Here is a 21898-nt window from a genome sequence, read left to right on the forward strand (position 1 = left end):
TATATATATATATATATAAATATATATATATATATATATATATATATATATATATATATATATATATATATATATATATATATATATATATAATGTAAATTTTCACTCACATTTTTTTGCCGAGACGACTCGTTTCTGTGTTCCTTACACTTCCTCAGTCGGCATAATCCATTTGCTATATTTGCTGTTATATAATATATATATATATATATATATATATAGAGAGAGAGAGAGAGAGAGAGAGAGAGAGAGAGAGAGAGAGAGAGAGAGAGAGAGAGAGAGAGAGAGAGAGAGAGAGAAGAGTCATAATCATTTATATATCATGTAACTTACTTCACGAGAATTTCAATGTTTCTTGAGACAAACGATTTGTACTGCTGCACCCTGGGTAATGCAAAGAATTTGGCTGATTCCTTCCCTTTGACACCAGATCCTGTGAAGAAAAGTAAAATTTTTAAAATTAGAAAATCAATTCAAATTATCAAAATCCAATCAAAACCAATGGTATCGTCATAAAATCAACAACTTTGGACAAGGGAAAATAATTTGGAAATGTTTTCTTGAAAAGCACAAACATTGTTTTAAAAGTAGTGCTTTACAGCCATTAGACCCATCGAACCTGAGTTTATCCCTGTATCTATAACATGAGATGGACAATAGCAATTGCTTGCTATCCTTTTGATAGGATGCTAGTATATTGCAAAGTACTTTCTACTTCCACCAGCTCTAACAGAAGCAGCTAACTGCTGGGTGATCAAAAGGTTCAGAAAAAAATCTTGACTCCACTCGGGATCGATTTTGGTCCCTTTGCGTGTGAAGCAAGTGCTCTACCAACTTACCCTCTAAAAGGCACAAACACACATTTTTAAAAAAATTAATAAATAAAACAAATATAAAAACAAAAATAAATATATAAATATAATAATAAATAAATAAATATCAATAATGATAATAATTATACAATTTCCAAATATGGCACAAGCTGATTGGTTATAAATTAATTAAAATCCAAGTCATTTTACTATTTACACATTAAATATAAGAATTTATGAGTGTATGTGCTTGTGTGTGTGTGTGTTCGTATGTGAGTGTGTGCATGTGTGTGAATATTGTATACCACAAAAATATTGAACAAAGTACATACATAACAGCTTCAAATAAATAAAGAAATAAATAATACATAAATAAATAAATAAGAAAATAAATAAACAACAGGAAATATCAGGCTAAACCCTTTCCAATAACACATCACGTGAAGTCTGAATTTCAGCTATTCCCTGTTATATATTTTGCTCCCCTTTTTTTTTCAGTTGTTACAAGTATTTTCCTATTGGTCAATACAGCTAACTGTGCCCACCTTTCATTTCAAAGTCATCCAACAGTCCAGCAGCTAGTCCTATGGAACACTTGGCTTGGATAAACCAATGACTGCATAACAAGTTTTCCAACTGGTGGAAGGAGTGCGAACATGCCTGGAAATGTAAAGGATTAAAGAAACAAATTCTTTGGAGAAAATTTTAATGTATAATTGAAAAAAAAATAAAAATTAATCAAATTAATTTATTGAAATTTTCCCAATTACTATCATTATTAGTTACTTAGGAATTCTAATAAATGCATATTGCAATAGTCAAAATGTTTCATATATTTTTATGTTCCCTCACTATTTGTATGCGGTCCTGATAGCTCATGGCGAGAGCAACCACCTAACACGCAAAAGTACAGGTATTGGTCCTTGGTGCAGTCAACAGTTTTTTTCTGGCCCCTCTTCTTCATCCTCAAATAAACTGACTGACTCGGTCAGACTGAGTATTACTGTACATGCGCATATTCAAAAGAAAAAGGGAAAAATATGGTGCTTTCCTGAAAGTCTATAGTGCTCTTTTTAAAGGTCTCAAAATTGTTATGAAGCTCCTCCACACATCTAGCAGTGATTGGGTAGCTAATTCTGTTTATTTGGTTGCAAGTACTCTGCATCAGACAGCGTCCTATTCACAGATAACAAGCAATTGAAAATTATACCGGGATTAATTCTGGCTACATGGCCTCATAACTCTGAAGAACTTTTCTTTTTTTTTTCACTTTCACTTTTTGCAACAGAAAGATGACAACAGGTCTAATTTTCGAACAAGACATTAAGATATTATCATATTCAGTGGGATGTCTGAAAAAAGAAATGAAAAAAAAAAGCCCAACAAATTTGCAAAGAAATCTTACCAAGTGATATGGGAGCTGTGCAAAAGCCCTGGCATTTTGACCTTTCCACTCATTACAGCCAGATGGGTCAGCCTTTAGCCAAAAGTATCCTGGTTGCAAAGAAATAAAGAAAAGGAGAGATCTCAATTATGTGTTAAAAGTGATTTGCATATTAGCTTTAGTGACTTGTTCTTCCCCATTTGATATTTAAGTGAAGGTGTTCAGAATCAACTTTGAATGGTCAGAAATATATACAAAACAATTTTCACATATATCCGAATAACAAATAGGTATAAAATATCCTATCTGCAATGAAATGGAAAAGATTCAAAACTCATACTTGTCTCTGCATTACACACAAAGTGATACACAGTGAATCACAAACATGAGACCACTTCACCACTTTTCATCTCTGCCTAAATTAAAATAATTGTCCGTAAATAATTACAGCATTTTCAAATACCTGAAGCCCTCTACAAACCACATATTCAAAATGCAGCTTATGCCACAATTATGTTCATATCTTTATCTCGGGCATTTAGGTATTTACCTGACAAGAGTTTATGTATCTTTTCTTCCCAGTTGCTCGAGCCCTTCATGTATCGAAGTTTAACAGCAGTTCGGATTTCAGCATTGGCCAAGGATATGTCTGGAGACCTGTATATAACAACAACAAAAAATGGATGGATAAATAGTATGAAACATACACCAGTAACATAGTCCACACACAAGTAATTAAAGTAAACTCTAAACTTTGTTTTAAGAGGAGCCTGCTGTGACAATAAAGCAGTTCTCATTTTACCATTTCTATTTAGGTTAGGCAGACGGACAATGACACCATCATCATTAAAATCATCAACAGGTGCTTGGGTTGAAAAGAATCTTATGATTTCAATAATTTTAATAAAACAAGAATTACTTCGTTTTATTTTATTATTTATTTTGCACGAATAATAATCAATTTATAGATTATAATTTTTGATGATTATCAACCTCCCATCTTATCTTAAGAAAACGCACTTACATATATTTTTTTTTAAATTCCAATTTTCTAAATTATCTAAAAATAATTCCAAATTTACGAAATGTTATTTCAAATTAATAAATTTTAACCTGGCAGGTCCCTGTTCACAATAAAGGAAATTGGTTTAACATCTTGTTCTGTTTAGTCTTAATTTACTTTGATTTCTATCTTTACTTGTGCTTGACCTTTTTCAATTCTTAATCAAATGATGACAATTTTTTTTAAATGATGTAACATAAGACCTTCTGAGTTCCAATTCTTGACTAAAGTCAATTTAAACATTTTTTGGACATGGTTATCAGGCATGTGAAAAGGTAATCACTTACCAGGTAGAGCTGGGATTGAGGAAAGTCATGATGGATCGGGCCAAGAAGGTAAATTTGATGGGTGGCATTTTCACACCAGTTTCTAGATTATTTGCATGCAAGATTTCTTCAGGCTTAAAATCACCCTCCATGTTAATTGCTTTGGAGCAATTCACAAGATCATGCAATTCTTCCAAGGATAGTCCTGTAACAATAAATAAAAAGAGACTTATTTAAAATAAAAACGGGAGTATAATACAGAATGACAACTTAAAAGAAGATCAGTCAAATAGTAAATTTAGGCAAACCAATTAAAAATAATTTATGCTCATCCCAAAATATGTGAGTAAATAAACATATTTCCCAAAACGTTTTGCCATGTGTTTAGTTTTAAATATTCTTTTCATAAAATGATGTAGCCACCTGTCCAACTTAAATGATTTTTAGATACACTAATGTCCTATAATTAGAAACACTAATCAAATAACTTTTGTCAAGGTAAGAATTGTCAGATTGTTTAATTGACACTAGAGTATATTTGGTTAAAACCTATATCATAGTAATGTCAGGATGGAATGAAAGCATGGTGTCATTGTTTGATGGTTTTCCTGCTTTCATGCCATACAAAGCGCATAGTATGCTATATTATTTTTAATAGATACTTTTTTGTACTTTTGATAGCAAGAACATAAAAACCTGGTATTTGAAAGAAATTCTGATTCTTAGCAGTGTCTCTCATAGTAAGATTATAAACTTGTTTTCCCCGTCCTTTTCTTTTCATTTTATATTTTGGTCGAAGTTTAAACTGAAAAGAACAAAACACAGCCTAATATCAGTAAGTACAATAATTGAGTCAATAAAGATAAAGAGCTCTGCTAATCTAGATCTCATTGTTACAGGGAGGAAATTGATTGTACAAACTACATCCAATTATAGATTGAGTTGAGTATTCTGAAATTTAAATATGAGACTCCCCAAATGTACCTGGCAACGTCACAACATATTACGATAAAATTAAAATGACCTCCATAAGGAGCAACAAGAAAACGTATTAGTAATATTATGCAATGCCAGTACATGCACATCCAACAAAAATGTATCCTAACAAAGTAATTTTGTATACTCATTCTATTTCATGGACCATACCAATGGAACGCACATTTCTTCCTATCATACAGTTGACAATATTAGTCCACCTATTATTCTCATATTTCTCATTTCATTACTTATTAAAATAAAAATAGAATTTCATTAATTTTTCTGAATTAAGACTCAACTCAGCTGTGACAAAAGGAAGTGATAGATACTACAAAATTGCTAATGCAAAAAAGGGCTCCTTACAGACAAATATTTGTCATGTGTGGCCTGGCGGAGGGGAGGAAGGAAATAATACAGCACTATAAAATGCATTATGATTGACATGTGCTTTCATAAATATCTATTTTCTAACAACTGACCATCTCTAGAACAAGCCAGTAAGGAAAGACACAGGCAAATCATTTGTTGTCCATGCTCTGACTCCAATCGGACCAAGATCTCCTGAAGCATTTGGGATGTTGTATGTGGCAAACTCTTCAATTTATCTGCAACCTAAACATCAAAAGAGCATTAAGGACTGACTCAACAAAGAAAACAATTACAAGCAAGAAAATAAGAGCTATCTAGTGAGTAAGAAAGAGAGAAAGAAAGGTAGAAAAAGAAATAGCTAGATAGGTAGGTAGGTAGGTAAGTAGATAGATAGATAAATAGATAGATAAATAGATAGATAGATAGATAGATAGATAGATAGATAGATAGATAGATAGATAGATAGATAGATAGATAGATAGATAGATAGATAGATAGATAGATAGATATATAGATAGATAGATAGATAGATAGATAGAGAGGATTGATGGAGAGATGGAGAGAGAGAGAGAGAGAGAGAGAGAGCGAGAGAGAGAGAGAGAGAGAGAGAAAGAGAGAGAGAGAGAGATGGATTGAAATATTTGATGGAATGTTATGGGATAAATATTTCCATTGCAAAACAAAATTTCCAAACAATCATCAATGCAACATGACTTTGGAAGCACGAAATTATGGAAAGAAAACAAATAGAAAATTATCTTTAAAAAATGTATCAAATGTAAATAATTTAACGAGATTCCATTCATAAGAAAATCATATTAAGAGCAACTAACTTTCTCAAAGACACCAAACACACGAAGTTCTTCACAAGCCAGTTTCAGGTATAGAGGATTGTGGGCATCTTTTTTCAGCATCAACAACTTCATCTAAATATAAAATAGCAAAATGTGTTAAGTAATAAACACTATTTATTGAAGAAACACATGCTTAATCAATAATAAAATCTAAATGAAAACTAAACAATAAATAGCTAAATAAGGAGACGGTGCAGTATCTTATCATAATAGAATGTAATGTAATGTAATGCAATGTAATAATTAATTAAGGGATGTTTTCAAAAGTTTCCTAAATTGCTGAGCTTGGGGGCATCTTTGATTTTTAAAATTTAATTTGTTCCTTTTTTTGGGGGGGGAGGGGGGGGGGGCTCTGACAGAGAGAAATTTTTCAGCTAAAGATAATTTTCGTATGGGAACATCAATCATTCATTTTGGGATTGGAGTGGTCTATCGGGTGAATACAATTCAAGTCAAGAAGCCCAGAGAGATAAGATGGCGCTTTATCATTGGGGCATTTAAACATCAATAAGATGAATAAGGATGCGACTGCAGCAGAAAGGAATGACTTGAGCTGAAATTATTTTTTCTTTCAAGCAATACAAACATCATTCTATATGAATCACAGCAAATGAGTGAGGGATGACTATTTGACTATAAAGTTTAAAATAAAGTAATTTTTACATTTTAAAAAATGGATAACATTTATGAAAGACATAACCACAAAGTATTGTTTTCTGCCTTGGTACACATTCGAATTGTGTGTTTGTTGTCCTTATCTAACAGAAATACTTTAAAACAGTAAACAAATCTTGCAAGTACTTCAGATGGTTTCAAGAAGGCAGTTGATAACCATATCAGATATGTACATGACTAATCTTTCCACTCCCATTGATAGGAACTTTTTTATAACTACAGATTTGTCCTTTTATATAAAAAGGGAATATAACTCTTTTTATGCTGAAATATGAAAACCAAACTAACCTCATTTCCAAATCCAGACTCATTGAGGGATTTACGATGCTTTGCCAGTGTTTGCCTCACAATTTCAGATTTGTCCCACATGTCAAGGGCCCCAGTATTCACCTCAAAAGCTCCTATCCTTTTCAAGGACTTGGCAGTGGCATCTCCATCCACAGCGCTCATCACAATCACCACATTCTTGGGACGAAATTAATAAGGTTATGATAAAAGTAATGAAATTCAGAGACTGATGGATTAATAGATATTGAGAGAAAATATAAATTGTACTTTATTCTCTATTTTATATGTGATAAATTTTTACTATTATGGATCATAGTTAGTGAAGTGACTGATTTTTTAGGGAGTGTTGTTTCTCGTTTTGTTTTGCTTTTCTTTTCTTGTCATTTTAGGTTATCCTAATATTACAAATTCTATTGGAAATATCAAATGTAACATAAGTGGCTCGATTGTGCAAAGTTCACCCACTGTTAAAAATCTTGGCATCTTTATGTATGAGAATATGACATTAGACCGGCACATAAAATATCTTTCTCAATGCCTAAATTTCCACTTAACAGAATTGGTAAAATTAGAAACTACACAAATACAAATGTGACAAAAACCGTAGTTACATCATTGGTTCTTTCAAAACTTGCCTATTGTAACTCTCTCTTTTTGAACCTCACGAGCAAAAGAAAACTCAGGCTGCTAAGATTTCAAAACTATGCTGCAAGATTAGTCCTTAAGCGAAGCAAGAAACATCATGCGTCACCTCTGATAAAAGAGCTTCATTGGCTTCCTGTTAAGGAGCGAATATTGTGCAAAGTTCTGCTATTGTGTTTTAAATGCCTCAACACATATCAACCAATGATCTTTATGATAAATTGGAGATATATATACCAACTCGATCCCTTTTTCGCTCATCTCTGATGGAAAATTGCTTGTCACTCAAGGAAATAATTCTTACGTGTCAATTTTTAAAAAGCATTTTAAAGGTTTTTTTACTTGGGGGGGGGGGGGGGGGGGGGGGAGCAGATGCTGCTGTAATTGCTAAACTGCCAACACTATTTTTATACTCTCTCCATCACACTTACATCAGGGATTCTTGCTGGTAGCCACTCAAGACTACTTGGTTGGTTACTGCTTTCCATTGCATCCACTCCATCCAAAAAGATGACCAGCTTAGATGTGCAGATGTTGCCTGCCTCAGTCAATATATCTTCAAACTTCACAACTAGGTTTCTAAATCAAAGGTAAAAAAAAAAAATGAACAGGTATATTAAGGAACTTATAAACATTGAGACATTACTAGCATAATATTGCAAATCAGATGAAAAGTAGATAATAAGTCTTTAAAACAAACATAAATAAATAGTGTTGCATACAGCTTATGTGAGGAAACAAAATTTTTTAAAATTATTTGAAACATTTCAACAGGTTGCATATGATATGTATATTCTCTTCAATCGAGAGTGTAATATTGGTAGCTAGTCTACTACCGTTACTCTTCCACAGGCACAGAAAGCAATAATTAAAACGGTTTTAAGGACTCCTACATACTCATGAAATGTTATCAATTTTGAAAGCATTAAATAAAGAAAACATCTTATTAAAGTTCTTAAATGATTTTTTTGAAATCCCTGTTTCTCAAAACTTTCGATCCCTTGGTAAATATCTTAACCAGAAGATTATTAGCTAGCCAAAAAAAAGAAAGTAAGTCATCACTCACTTGAAATCTTCAGGCAAAGTCTGTCCAAGATTAAATCTGGTGTTCAACAACTGTACCAGGCGCCTAAGGGTCATGGAAAGATTGTTAGAACCTGATGCAGCTCCAGAAATGTTGATGAGAATGTTATAGTCCTCTCCACCTTGACGTGCGTTCACAAACTCTTTGATAGTGGCAGCCTAAAATGAATAAAAGTGGTCAGAGTTAATGAAAGATAATGAAATCCTGACTATTGAATATACTGGGTGTTTCAAAAAGAATATTTAAAAATTGTTAAGCAAAAGCTTGGACACATGGGATTATTTTAAAGTTTTCTGCAAGTGTTTAGTGAGGTCACCACAGTGACACAGACAACATCAAGCTGATATGAGAATTTCTCCTAAACACACCTCAGGATGTCTCTGATTGCAGCTGTAATTTGATCTTTCATATCATCTATATTTGCTGGAAGTGGTGGAATAAAAATGTTGTTCTTTAACATGTACCCATATGGAAAGTCTTATACAGTGAGATATGGGAATCTGGCAGGCTAAATGCAGAAAGCGAGGTCTTCAGCACCTCTCCTACCAATCCACTGCTGAAGCACATTTTCATTGACATCAGCTCGAACTCCCTGAGATCCAGGTAACCCTTGTATTTATATATACTCTTGATATGTATTTAGCTTCCTCGACTTCAGAAGGGGATGCAGTTTTTAAGATTGAGGATGAAATCTCCTCTCCTTTGAATTGGGAGGGAAGCATCCAAGGTTCTGTACCAGTAGAGGAGACAAAGGGTGTCAGCCAAAAGACTTTTAATCCAGGAGCTGGACGGCAGCCACTCTGCATTTGGTGGACTTGGAGGCGTCGCCCATTTGCACTCATTGTGGTAACCATCCAAATATGAATGCCTGATGGGTTCAAGACAGTTCATGAGTATGGAAAAGTGTTTGCAGATCTGGTAGATCGTGACACTATTGTAACAGAATCCTTCAAAGTTGTTGACAAAGGGATGATTATGTAACAACAGTCACAACAATCGAATTGACAACAACAAAAACTTGGATAAACTCCAATCAATTAGTCACTGATTCAGTCCATTATAATGCTTTTGAATTGAAAAAGCAGATAATAATTTTGAAATACCCATTACTTGCAATGCATTTCTAGACAAAACAGACAAGTTTGTGATTCATGATATTTCTATTCATACTGTTCAATACAACTATTATCATGACCTTAAACAGTAGAACTAGTGAATTTTATTTTCAATAAGAAGAGAATGAATATGTTAAAGAATAAATTCACAAAATATACAGAAAGCACACATGTGTGGCTGCTCATTAACTGTGAATAGAACAAAGGTGCACAGTTGAAAAATAGGAGCGTCGAAATTGCAGTAAGTCTTCTGACTCTAGCTCAAGTAATCAACAAAAATGAATATAACAACTTCAAAATGAACAAAATACCAAACACAGAACATTTCGAGCTCAAACCTTTCGTTAGCCAACAACAAAAAATCAATGAAAACATAAATACATTACAAAAAATACTAAATCAACAGCAGAGAAATGTTCAGTGGGTCGGCACGTCCTTTCTGTATAAAAGTCTTGGGATGCGACATCCCAAGATTTTTATATAGAAAAGATAGACTAACCATTTCTAAGTAATCAATTTAGTTTTTTAGTAATGTATTTATGTTTTCATTGTTTTTTGTTGTTGGCTGAAGAAGGATTTTGAGTCCAAAATGTTCCGTGTTTGATATTTAGTTATTTTTTAAAGCTGTTATATTCATTTTTGTTTATTACTTTTTACAATCCACAGCTTCTAGCTGCTTAGTATCACTTTGACTCTAGCTCTCAAAGTATTGTTCTTATCAAAATCATGTGTTATTCTATCGTTCAAAATTGAATTTCCATCATAAGGATGATTATTTCTTTTTAAACTATAATTGAAAAAAAAGGGGGTTTTTAGAGGATATCAATGAAGAGTCGAGGCCTTGCTTAACACAGGGGGTCTGAAACTGCAAATATTAAGCAAGGATTAATCTGACTCATATAAACGGCCTCATATTGCCATAGAGTAGCAACACTGTGAGTTCTCACAAATATTTAGAGCTTGACATTAACACTAACATAGTTATAAAAAGAAATAATTAGAAAAAAAGGGTCATTGGCTAGTAGGCATTCCTAGACACACAAAAAAGTTGATGCCATCAGAAATCCCCATGTTTTCAAAGTGAGCATATAGGATTAACTATCTTGCCCTAGGAAAGAAAAGGGAATGCTTACAGAGAGACTGGCTCAAGCTTATATCTCGCGGCCCTTACTTAACCATTTCAAAATATATAGGATCTCAATAAAATGCATACCATCAAGGCAGTCTTCCCACAACCAGCCTTGCCAATGATGCTGACAACACCATAAGATGTGGAGCAGATCTTGCTGATGATCTGTTTGATGAGTTTTGACCTGCCAACAAAATCAGAGCTGTGTCTGTCTACAGCAGCCCAGTGCTGATTGTTGATGTGAACCTCTTCTGTGAGAACCTCGTCCTGGCAGAGTGACATATTATCATAGACTTAATACTCATGACCAAATTGACCTTTACGTTTCAGAAATATAAAATCGCATTCTCAAGTTATAAATTTCAACAAGAAAAAGTTTTCTATATTTTTAAAATGTATTCATTTATTTTTTTGTTTGTTTTTTAATTCATTTATCATCATCATCATTATCATTGTCATCGTCGTCGTCGTTATTTTTATTATTATTATTATTATTATTATTATTATTATTATTATTATTATTATTATTATTATTATTATTATTATTATTATTATTATTATTATTATCATTATTATTATTATTATTTATATTATTAATATTATTATTATTATTATTATTATTATTATTATTAGTAGTAGTAGTAGTAGTAGTAGTAGTAGTAGTAGTAGTAGTAGTAGTAGTAGTAGTAGTAGTAGTAGTAGTAGTATAGTAGTATTAGTAGAAGTAGTAGTAGTAGTAGTAGTAGTAGTAGTAGTAGTAGTAGTAGTAGTAGTGGTAGTAGTAGTAGTAGTAGTAGTATGTATTGCATGGGCCATTCGCTCAACTTATGCTCAAGGCTTAGCTTTGTTTAAAAACTGACCAAAAGAAAAAAAGAGTTTCATGGTTGGAAGCACACTTTTCATTACAATAAGAGCATGACCAAATTTTTTTTTTAAAAAGGGAAAAAGAAACTTATAAAGCATTATGCATTTTGAACAAAATTCAAGATGGCATAGCATTTAACAAGAATAATAATATGTGAATGATATACATGTATTGTATGAGGTTATGAGTACAGAAAAAAATGACATCAAAGAAATGAAAAAAACATGATGACAAAACTTGAATAGAATTGATGGCTCTGCTTTCCCCTCCTCAACATTTAAATAAATATGAGATTGCAATGTTTTCTTTCAAATGTGTGTTTAGTTTTACGAAGACTTAAATGTTCCTTTTTACTATCTTTTTTGTCCAAACTGTTTCACAAGAATCACTCACCTCATCGGGACACAGTTTCTTGACAGCATCAACAAGGGTGTTCAACACATTCGCCCCAAAGTCCTCAAGCCCAGCCACTACTGGCTTTCCATCACAGAGGCCTCCCCATCGGCATGGATAGCTAAGGGGAAGGGCAAAAGTTCAAACAATATAGATTAATGTGTGTAAAGAAGGGGAAGAGGATAAAGTTGTAAAGAAAAATGTCTTAAGCTGCTTTTTAAAATATGTCAAAGATTCCACTTCCCTCAGTTACAGATCATAAGTGGTAGAAATAATCAAGAAACTTACACTTGCATAAGTTTAAATTCAATACTGAATAGTTAATATCTAATACCACAGACACTTTCTCAATCTTGCTAATATGTAGTAAATAATCATACTACAATAAAGTAGAATATTCCTGGATAGAAAAAAATATTTTATATATTATTGGCTCATTTAGGCAGCTCTAGCTTTTGGACTATTCTTGTATGTCTAAAATACACTTGTAATTTCTAGAATAACCTAAATAATAATTATAAAAACTGCATATAGACAGCTATTAAAGTGATCACCTGCTGACTTGAATCTCTGAAATCGACTACAATCAACTAAGTTTACACAAACATTTAATTTGTGTTTTAACCAATATTGTTATTCTTGTTGGTGAGCTTTAACTCAAACCCATATTACAATGTATATTGACTTAAATGTTACAATTCCAGTAATTCTTGACTGCCTGAAGTTCCAAATCATAAAGAATTTAACAAAAAATGAACAATATAGCTGTAATAGAAAATTTTAAAAATACATAACAAGGAATGTTTCGAACTCAAAACACTTTTTTATTGAAGCTGTTATACACACTATATATATATATATATATATATATATATATATATATATATATATATATATATATATATATATACATATATATATATATATATATATATATATATATATATATATATATATATATATAATTAAAGGAAACTCCATGAAATAATAGTGCTCAACTTTTTTATAAAAGGAGCTATTTATAAATATTTTAAGTATAATTATTATTACTCCTACAGATCTGTTTCTTGTCACTGGGACAATAGATTGTCCCAGTGACAAGAAACAGATCTGTAGGAGTAATAATAATTATACTTAAAATAATTATATATATATATATATATATATATATATATATATATATATATATATATATATATATATATATATATATATATATATATATATATATATATATATATATATATATATATTACCTTAGTTCAATATTTGCACTATAATATTTATGATCCATACAAAGTCCGCAAACACTTATGTGTTTCACTTTTGAAAGAAAGAAACCCATAAAAACTATAATACATTTTTTACAACAACTTAAAAAGGAATGAAATATGGTCAGGGCTTATCTATGACAATTTAAAATTTGGTGCCAATTTTGCAATTACTGAGTACAAAAGAAAGATGAGAGGAGAGATTCAACGATAATTAGAAAGTTACTACTAAATTTTGATCTTAAATCTTACTTCTTGTAAATCTGAAGTCCACTGTTCTCAATTCTTCTCCTGAGTTTCCTAATTCTTTCCTTACTGTCACTGTCCTCAGCCTGGAAGTCCTTCAAAAATTCTTTAGGCACATCCCTATCAATGGATAATAAAAAGATATTTTAACCTCAATATTGTCATCATCATTTTTGATATCAGTATCATCATCATCATCATCATCATCATCATCATCATCATCATCATCATCATCATCATCATCATCATCATCACCATCATCATCATCATCATCATCATCATCATCATCATCATCATCATCATCATCATCACCATCATCGTTATCATCCCAATCATCATTGTCATCATTAATGTCATCTTTGACATCATCATTTTAATCACACCAAACATCAATTCCATTTTCATCCATTGCTCTCTTGTACTATTTGTCCGAAATTAACCAAATTTCTCAATCATTAATCAAAGATACACACAAATATCATCTTATAATCAGCAACTCTTAATACAAATTTCTTACTTTTCAAATGCATTGTCACGCAGATAGAAGAAGGCTGTATCTTCAGCATCTCTAGTCCGCAACAAAGCGCCTGCAGCCATCTCCAACTCTGTGACAGAGGCATCCCTGTCATAATCTAAAACCCAGTCATATTCAGGTAAGTCTGGAACATCGTATGAATCAGGTACCCAGCCGTAACGCTCACCCAAGATGCCAATAAACAACTCACATCTCTTCACTTCATCTAAGCAGAGGGCAAGGGCTCTGAAAACAATAGGAAAATGAAATCATCATCCAGCAAGTTCACTTTTTGTCTTTAGATTAACCCTAATTGGAATTGGATTATAAAAAATAATTACATTTGTTAGATAAACAATCAATGGAACTATAAAAAAGATACCCACTTAAATAATCCAACAGTTTCATAAATATAATAATTATAGCTGGATGACACTGTAAATGATTTAAATTAAATTAAATATAAGTGATAGATGGAAATTGAAAGTAATGTAATAGATCCCAAGGAAAAACAGAAAAGTTATTAAGACAAGCCTACTATTACTAGAAAATTTAATGCCAAATAATGCTTTTTAGTTAATTTGAACACAATGTGAGAAAATTACAATATGGTTCTCTAAATTTGATGTATATGTCAGTACAAAATATTAATCATGGGACAGCCTAATGCTCATATTTCCCAAATAGAATACTCAACTTTTTGCTGATGAGATGTTTTTTCATAATTGTTCTTTCCGCTTTGATTGTCATATTCGAATTTCGTTTGACACTACTGCATGCTCCCTAATTTTTCAGGTCAATTCAGCATCTCATACTATAGAAAAAAACACTCAAGTGTGTCACCACTAAATGCTTTTTTCCTGCTAATCATAAAAATCTATAAGCTAAAAGCATATGGATATAGTTTTGAAAGACTGTGTTTGTACTCCTATTCAAAAAGCAAATCGAGTTCTTTTTAGATTTAGGATTTTGCAATTCATACATAGTTTTGATATCTTTAGTCAAAATTTTTCTACGTATTAATCCCACTACTTATAAATTCATAAAGTATAATCCTTGACAACATAAATAAAATCAGCAATCAGCAATTACATCTTAATGCTATTTTCTTGTAAAGGTAAATACTGCTTTCTGCTTTAACTTATCAATCCAAAAATTTTGAGAGAAAAAATTTTGACTTCTGTCCATTCAAACGGGGATTGGGTAGCTAGGTCTGTCAGATCTCACCAACAGCATTTTGTGACAGTCCTATCCAAAGGGAAACAAGCCATAGCTATTATCCATTTGACAGTGTAGAATCCTGGGTTAACTCCCGTTGTATGGCCTAAAAGCTCTGAAGTACTAATAATGTCTTTGGTCAGAAGACAACAAATATATCAATGTGGATCATGACTTACTGGTGATTCTTAGACTCATTCTCAGTGATTCCCCATCTCAAGTCAACTTCATAGATATTGACAAAGTGCTTGCGTCCAATTGACCTTAATTCTGGGAAGACAAAACGGGTCAGAAGGTCTCTCTCTCCATGCATGTCCCTAAATGTCGAGGAGATGAAGACTCTCACAGTACGCCAGCTGCATTTTTTTTAGGGGAAAGAGGGGGGGGGGGGGGGGGGGGGAATTTGGATTTGGAAATAATAATGAAAATCAGTTGCAAGGGGAATAGACCAAGCTTGGAATGCAGGTAAAAAATTTATAAATGGGAGAAAGAAACAAATTATCAATGGCTTAATCTTAATAATCAGGTGTCACACAGGAATCAAAATATGCCTCCTGCAAACATTTGGAGATTTGTACTACTCTTTTTCTATTTATTGACATATTTCAAAATTATAAATCATAAAAATACATAGCTCAAATCCATCTGAGGGTAAAACGATAAAATCAGCAGATAGTGAGTACACTGATTGAATGATTTAGTAAATTTTAACAACACAATTACCCGGATGTTAGTTTAGACATAAATACAACATGACAATGGTCTTACTTAATTTAAATATAAAATTGGATGTCATCTTAATAAGTGGGTTCCCTGAGCATGCAGGTGAGAATGAGGGGTGTGTCTAATTCAACTTTGGAGGAAAGTCTTAGACCAGCGTCCTATCTTAAAGTCAGTAGCAAACAAATTTTCTGCGTTGCACTGTGGGCCACGAGGCTCTATAAGATTATATTTTACTTATGAGTGATCATGAACAAACCTTGGTTTTGGTACAGTGAGATGAAGTCCATTCTCAGGCCCACATTCCAATGATGGCCTAGGTGTGGCTGAGCTGTTGAATGATGCTTTAGGCATGGGACGAAGTTGGAAAGCTTCATCAATCTTGTCAATGTGTTGCAACAGTCCGCTATCCCCTCTTTCTGCTATAAATCTATGATAGAGTGGATGTATTTCCCAATGTTAAATAATCATTCATTATGAAAAGAATGAAACAGTATCAAATTATGCTCATGAGTAAAAATCTACTATTCATTTATTGACTGACAAAACAAATATAATAAATACAGAAATTTGAATTAATGACAAAATAGAGAAATGAACAAAATGAATAATGGTAAATTGATGACTCTGATATCGATTAAAGATGATTATAACTTGTTCAATGTTTAGGTATTCAATTATTGTGAAAAGGAACATATATGAAATAAGTATGTGTGCAAATAAATAAAAGAATAAACAGCTACGAAAAACCAATACATTGGTAAAACATATATTGTAAAGCTTTTAAAATTTGAACAAAATGATATAAAAAAAGGTATGAATAAAATGAATGACTTTATATAGATCAAACACACACACACACACATACACACATACAAACACTTACATACAGACAGATTCATACATATATACACAATCAAATAATTCTTTAGAGCTGAGAGAGAAAAGAATTACCCCTCTTACCTGAGAATGGCGTCACTGTAGCCAGAGATGTAGATGTCATTCTCATGGCGTGGGTTGATGCTGTTATCAAACCTGAAAATGAAAAAGAAAAAAATTTGTATGAATATCTCACAATTATTAAACATTAATTGTTTGTTTTTAAGGGTTTTACAGCGCTTGCAACACATTTGGGTCATACCAGCGCCAGTAAAAAGGAAGAAAACGGGATATTATAAAAGTTCTACAATTACAATTAAAGCACCACAGAAAAAGTAAGACAAAAGGGAATAGGTTCAAATAGGGAACAGATGTAGATTCCAAGAGTATACTATAAGTGTACTTTGAGATCATCTAAATATTTCATCCTGACAAAAGCACAGGTCCCCACTAAGTGGAACACACTGAAATGTTTACAAATCATAATATTTATGTAAAATAGAAAATAATATAACTGCATAACAAAAAGATGATTAACTAGACAAAAAAATATCATCTCCCAAAACTTTAACTATACATTTGACTGTTTCATTCCCAGTCAGGTATCCGGCCAGGGCCATGACAAAATCAAATAATCTCAATCCAAGACAAAGACAGAAAGCATGTTGGAAAACAGATATAGGGGGATAGAAGACACAGTACCTCCCTTCCCACTAAGGGGGGTCAGGAACTTATTAAATATTGTTATGCCATTTAATTAACAATGAATCAATATAATAACTAGTCAAAAAACATTACTTGATAATATAAAGAAAGAAAACAATAATAATAAAGAGTCGCAATTGACAAGGAAACATATTAGCTTATAACTAATATAACATTCTTATACAACTCTCTTTATTCAAAATACTTTATTTTCCTTCAATTTTATTGGCAATTTAAAAGAACTTCTAGGTTTTTAATATTCACTTACCCTGGTTTTGGACTGGAGAAGACCATTGCAAGATACAATAGATTGGGATTGACAGAGTGTCTGTATTGACACAGGAAATCATTTATGATTTTACCCTTGGGACTCTCGGGATAAAGGTCTTGACTGAAAACCAGCAAATTATCCACCTGAAATTTAAAAGAAAAAAAAGTTGTGCTTTTAATAACTTTACCCATTTTATTTTCATTCTGCAAATGTGATGAACAAGTAGTCCTTCAGAGACATTAGGCCCATAGAGCCTGATTTTATTCCAGTTTCTATAGCGTAAACAGACAATAGCAATTGCTTGGCTAGTCAATTGCAAAGTACTTTTCACCAGATCTACTACAACCCAACAAATGATGGGTGGTCAGGTGAAGATCAGAAAAAATTTAGACTGCACTGATCGATCACGGCCCCTTTGAGTTTGAAGTGAGTGCTCTATCAAGTGAGCTATCAGGACCCCCTTTGGGTTTTGTTTTTTTTTAAAGAAGTTTTACAGTGCTTGCAGCATTTTCAGTGCCAGGAAGATGATGGGATGGCTATAAGATGATATAGATCTACAGTTTGTCAGAGTCTACAGGCACCAAAAAGGTAAGACAAAGGGGATTGGCTCAAACAGGGAAACGACTCTTTTCCATTCAGCTAAAAATCCAAGCCAAGGAAAAGTAAAACAATCTCAACAAGGAAAAGCTAGCAGGTACTGGAAAGGAGATACAGATAGGAAGATAGAAGAAATATACTGGTAGACTTTAAAAACGCATCAGCATTTTGAATCAAGATAGTGGCCACAAATATGAGTGAATCGTTTCAATTTTTCTTTGTTTTTGTATTTTGTCAATTTGTGCACATTTCCACAGATGATGGTGCTTTTTGAGGAATTTTCCCTTTTTTGAGGACCATTTTTGAAATGTTGGTTCAATTTCAGAATTCAAAATTTTTGTCATTATTTCCCTTGAATGGTTTGTGGGATCATCAAAGCTGAAGGCATGGCTAATTCTTGAATAAAACTCTTTTGTGGTAGTCTCAAAAAAGACTGATTTGTTTTTGTCAATACTTTAAAAGCAAGTGTGGTTTCCAGTTGCATTCATAACCACTTGACAACGAGACCTCGTGCTGTTGTTGAGGTTTTGGAAAAATCCCTGTGGAATGAGGTTCCATTCATCAATAATTCTTGCTCAAGCTCTGCAATGTTCATAATGTTTCACTTTTCATCGATTATTGCCCTTTACTGGGAGATCGCAACATCTGAATATAGTCAGCAGATTTACAGGTCTATAACTATACGATTCAAATACAAGTTGGAGGATGTTTACCTGAATTTTGTCCCTGAAAGCCTCAAATAAAACATCATAGGGAATTCCTTCCTGCATTCCTCCCTGAAAAAAAATAATCAGAAAATGAAAAATTTGAGTTTAAAAAAAATGTTTTTAAAAACAACAACAACAAAAAACACCAAACAATGACGGTTGGATGAAATTGAACCAATGTTGTAGCTCATCATAAGAAACACTTGCAAATAAATGGACAGAATTTAATTCTTTATAATATTCGTCAAACTTCACTTCACATTGAAAAAAGAAAAAGGAAAAAGGAAAAAAATTCAAAGGACTTACATTCAGATGTGATCAGAATTTTTTTTTAACAAATTAAGGACATGGATAAATGAGAAGAGAATACCTCATTTTAAAATATTATGTGCATTCCGCTTTCAAAAAAATCTAGAAAAAAAAACCTATTCTATGAACTGAACTCATAATGGCTTTTTTTTTTTGTGTCCAGTTCATATATATGATTTAGACAATCACATAAATCAGTTTAAATATGTCAAGTTCCCCTATATCATTCATCATTAATCATCTTTGCCTATCCACATTTAAGCAGATATTCTTGCTCTACTCTTTCAAGTTGCAAACAGGAGAGAATTAAAGCAGAAATCTATATTTTACTCTGCAAAAAAAATTATCAATAGCATTATAAAAAAAAAAAGTCCTTCAGAGCCACTAGGCCCATAAAGCTTGAGTTTATCCCACTTTCTATTGCATGAAACGGGCAATAGAAATTGCTTGTTACCCTTTGGATAGGATACTAGTCAATCGCAAAGTACTTCCACCAGATCTAATAGACCCAGCTACCCAATCACTGCTGGGTGGACAGGGGGTCAGAAAAAAATCTCGACTGCACCCAGGATCGATCTCTGTCCCTTTGATTGTGAAGCGAGTGTTCTACCAACTGAGCTAAGGGGACCCCCAATAGCAATATAACTCATTGAAAATTTTTGAATTCATTTTGTGGTGTCAAAAAATTGTTTTAACTTTTTAATTTTTGAAAATGTTGCATCAAATCAACAATGTTTGAAAAAAATTTTTGCATCAAAATTATGAATTTCGAAATCTTAAATCTTAAAAGAATTTAAATTGCTTCACATATACATTCACATCTCAACTTTATTTCCATGCAAATATTCATATTAGAATTTGAAGGGGGAAAAAAGCTTTCTATGCTGACACATTCAAAGGCTTCCTACTTTATCATATGATTATTTAAGAATCTTTAATGCAAAGAGTGCCTACGCCAATCCAAAGGTTGGTGATTTTGCAACAACCTCATGGAACATATTTGTTGTCATTCCCTGACTTTATGATACAATAATTAGACACATTGCAAATCCATTATAAAGTCGCTTTAACAAATAAATAAGAGAGAGCCATTCTCTTTCTTCCAAGCATTTTGTAGTTTTTTTAATGAAATAAATAAAAAGAATACATACATAACAATGAAATAAGAAATAGTGATCAATTTTTTAAAGGGTATTGTATTGATTCAAATTAAGACAGGCATGAAAACAAATAGGTTTGCAATGTTTAGTTCCACTTTGTGTTATTGTAAATGACGTATATAAGACAAGCGCTATAACACAACTTGAAAATTAAAATATTTTTTATACCTCTTGGATCTCATAATCCTCTTCAATTATCTTTTGCAAATTATCAAGAATCATCTCGTCTTTCTGTTCGATTACTCCATACCCATGCTCATTAAAGACAATGAAAGTGCAGGATTCACAGGCATGTTTGCACATCAGACTCATCAAAGTTGAAATCTCTTTCAGCTGAAAAAAAAATGGTATAAAAATTATTATCATCTGATTAATTTTTTTTCTTTTTATTGTTGTAGAACAAAAGGAACAAAAGATATGACTTCAAAGAATCCCATCAAAATGTAATTCTTATAATAAAAATATCTTACCCAAGATGTAAATTTTTTTATTTTTTTTTAATTAACGACACAAGGGGGAAAGAAACAACTAAAAAGTTCTTTTTTTTTTTCAATATATAAACCCACTGTTTTTGAATTAATCCATCAAATTTAACAAATCAAACATACAAAACAAGTGGTGTGAATTTGACCAACAAAAATATGCTGATATTAGAGTAATGTCCGACTAGCAGATACAACATTTGGTCTTGTACAAAAATAATTCTTTTTAATTTTCAAGTTTTTCAATAAATTAAGGAAAACTATTGTAATATGTCAAAACAAAACAAAATATTTTAAAAATAAAATATAATGCGTATAGCATACTGTTCGAGGTTTTCCAAGTCCTTTGGCACTGCTGCAGGGTTTATCCATTGTCTCACTTAAGTCACACAGGATAACAGTTCGCCCCTTGATAGGCTGGACATTGTAAACTGTTGCAATTTTCACAGCTGTGTCCACTGCCTTGACATAACGTTCAATCAGCTTTTTGTCATAAGGAACTTCTCTGTAGTGAAAAATAAATGTGACAAATGGTTGTGAAAACTATTTCAGAATTGAAAGGTTATCAGATTTTGTATTTTGAGTGATTTAGGTTTGTAACAATCAGTAAGCTTTTACATATGCATATGATTAGTTAGAGGAATGGGCAGAGAGAGAGAGAGAGAGAGAGAGAGAGAGAGAGAGAGAGAGAGAGAGAGGGAGAAAGAGAGGGAGAAAGAAAGAAAGAGAGAGAGAGAGAGAGAGAGAGAGAGAGAGAGATTGATCAACGTTGCCTAAGTGGTTGTAATTTATATATATTGTCTTTGAATTCTTCACAAGCATCTCCACTATTCAATTCAAATAAGATGACATTTCAAGCTTCAAGAGCTGAGACTACATATTTTCTTCCATACCACAATGCA

At 32.3% G+C, this 21898-nt stretch overlaps 1 protein-coding gene across 1 annotated transcript in view; it reads right to left on the bottom strand.

Annotated features, from left to right (window-relative positions):
- Positions 1 to 21898, bottom strand: part of LOC144965242 (telomerase protein component 1-like) — a 64559-nt gene that overhangs the window by 28137 nt on the left and 14524 nt on the right. Inside the window, exons 14-34 of the mRNA XM_078900377.1 lie at positions 21321 to 21501; positions 20683 to 20847; positions 19052 to 19114; positions 17739 to 17884; positions 16850 to 16921; positions 16146 to 16316; positions 15346 to 15522; positions 13952 to 14194; positions 13441 to 13554; positions 11918 to 12038; positions 10744 to 10926; positions 8398 to 8573; positions 7763 to 7910; positions 6690 to 6866; positions 5706 to 5798; positions 4983 to 5115; positions 3547 to 3730; positions 2747 to 2853; positions 2218 to 2306; positions 1358 to 1472; positions 334 to 433 (exon numbers count right to left, since the gene is read on the bottom strand). Coding sequence (XP_078756503.1) covers positions 334 to 433; positions 1358 to 1472; positions 2218 to 2306; positions 2747 to 2853; positions 3547 to 3730; positions 4983 to 5115; positions 5706 to 5798; positions 6690 to 6866; positions 7763 to 7910; positions 8398 to 8573; positions 10744 to 10926; positions 11918 to 12038; positions 13441 to 13554; positions 13952 to 14194; positions 15346 to 15522; positions 16146 to 16316; positions 16850 to 16921; positions 17739 to 17884; positions 19052 to 19114; positions 20683 to 20847; positions 21321 to 21501 — 2958 coding nt within the window. The remainder of the gene's footprint in view (positions 1 to 333; positions 434 to 1357; positions 1473 to 2217; positions 2307 to 2746; positions 2854 to 3546; positions 3731 to 4982; positions 5116 to 5705; positions 5799 to 6689; positions 6867 to 7762; positions 7911 to 8397; positions 8574 to 10743; positions 10927 to 11917; positions 12039 to 13440; positions 13555 to 13951; positions 14195 to 15345; positions 15523 to 16145; positions 16317 to 16849; positions 16922 to 17738; positions 17885 to 19051; positions 19115 to 20682; positions 20848 to 21320; positions 21502 to 21898) is intronic.

This window comes from Berghia stephanieae, chromosome 2 (assembly GCF_034508935.2).
Source record: "Berghia stephanieae isolate SIO BIC M18660-M18661 chromosome 2, UCSD_Bste_1.3, whole genome shotgun sequence".
NCBI lineage: Eukaryota > Metazoa > Mollusca > Gastropoda > Nudibranchia > Aeolidiidae > Berghia > Berghia stephanieae.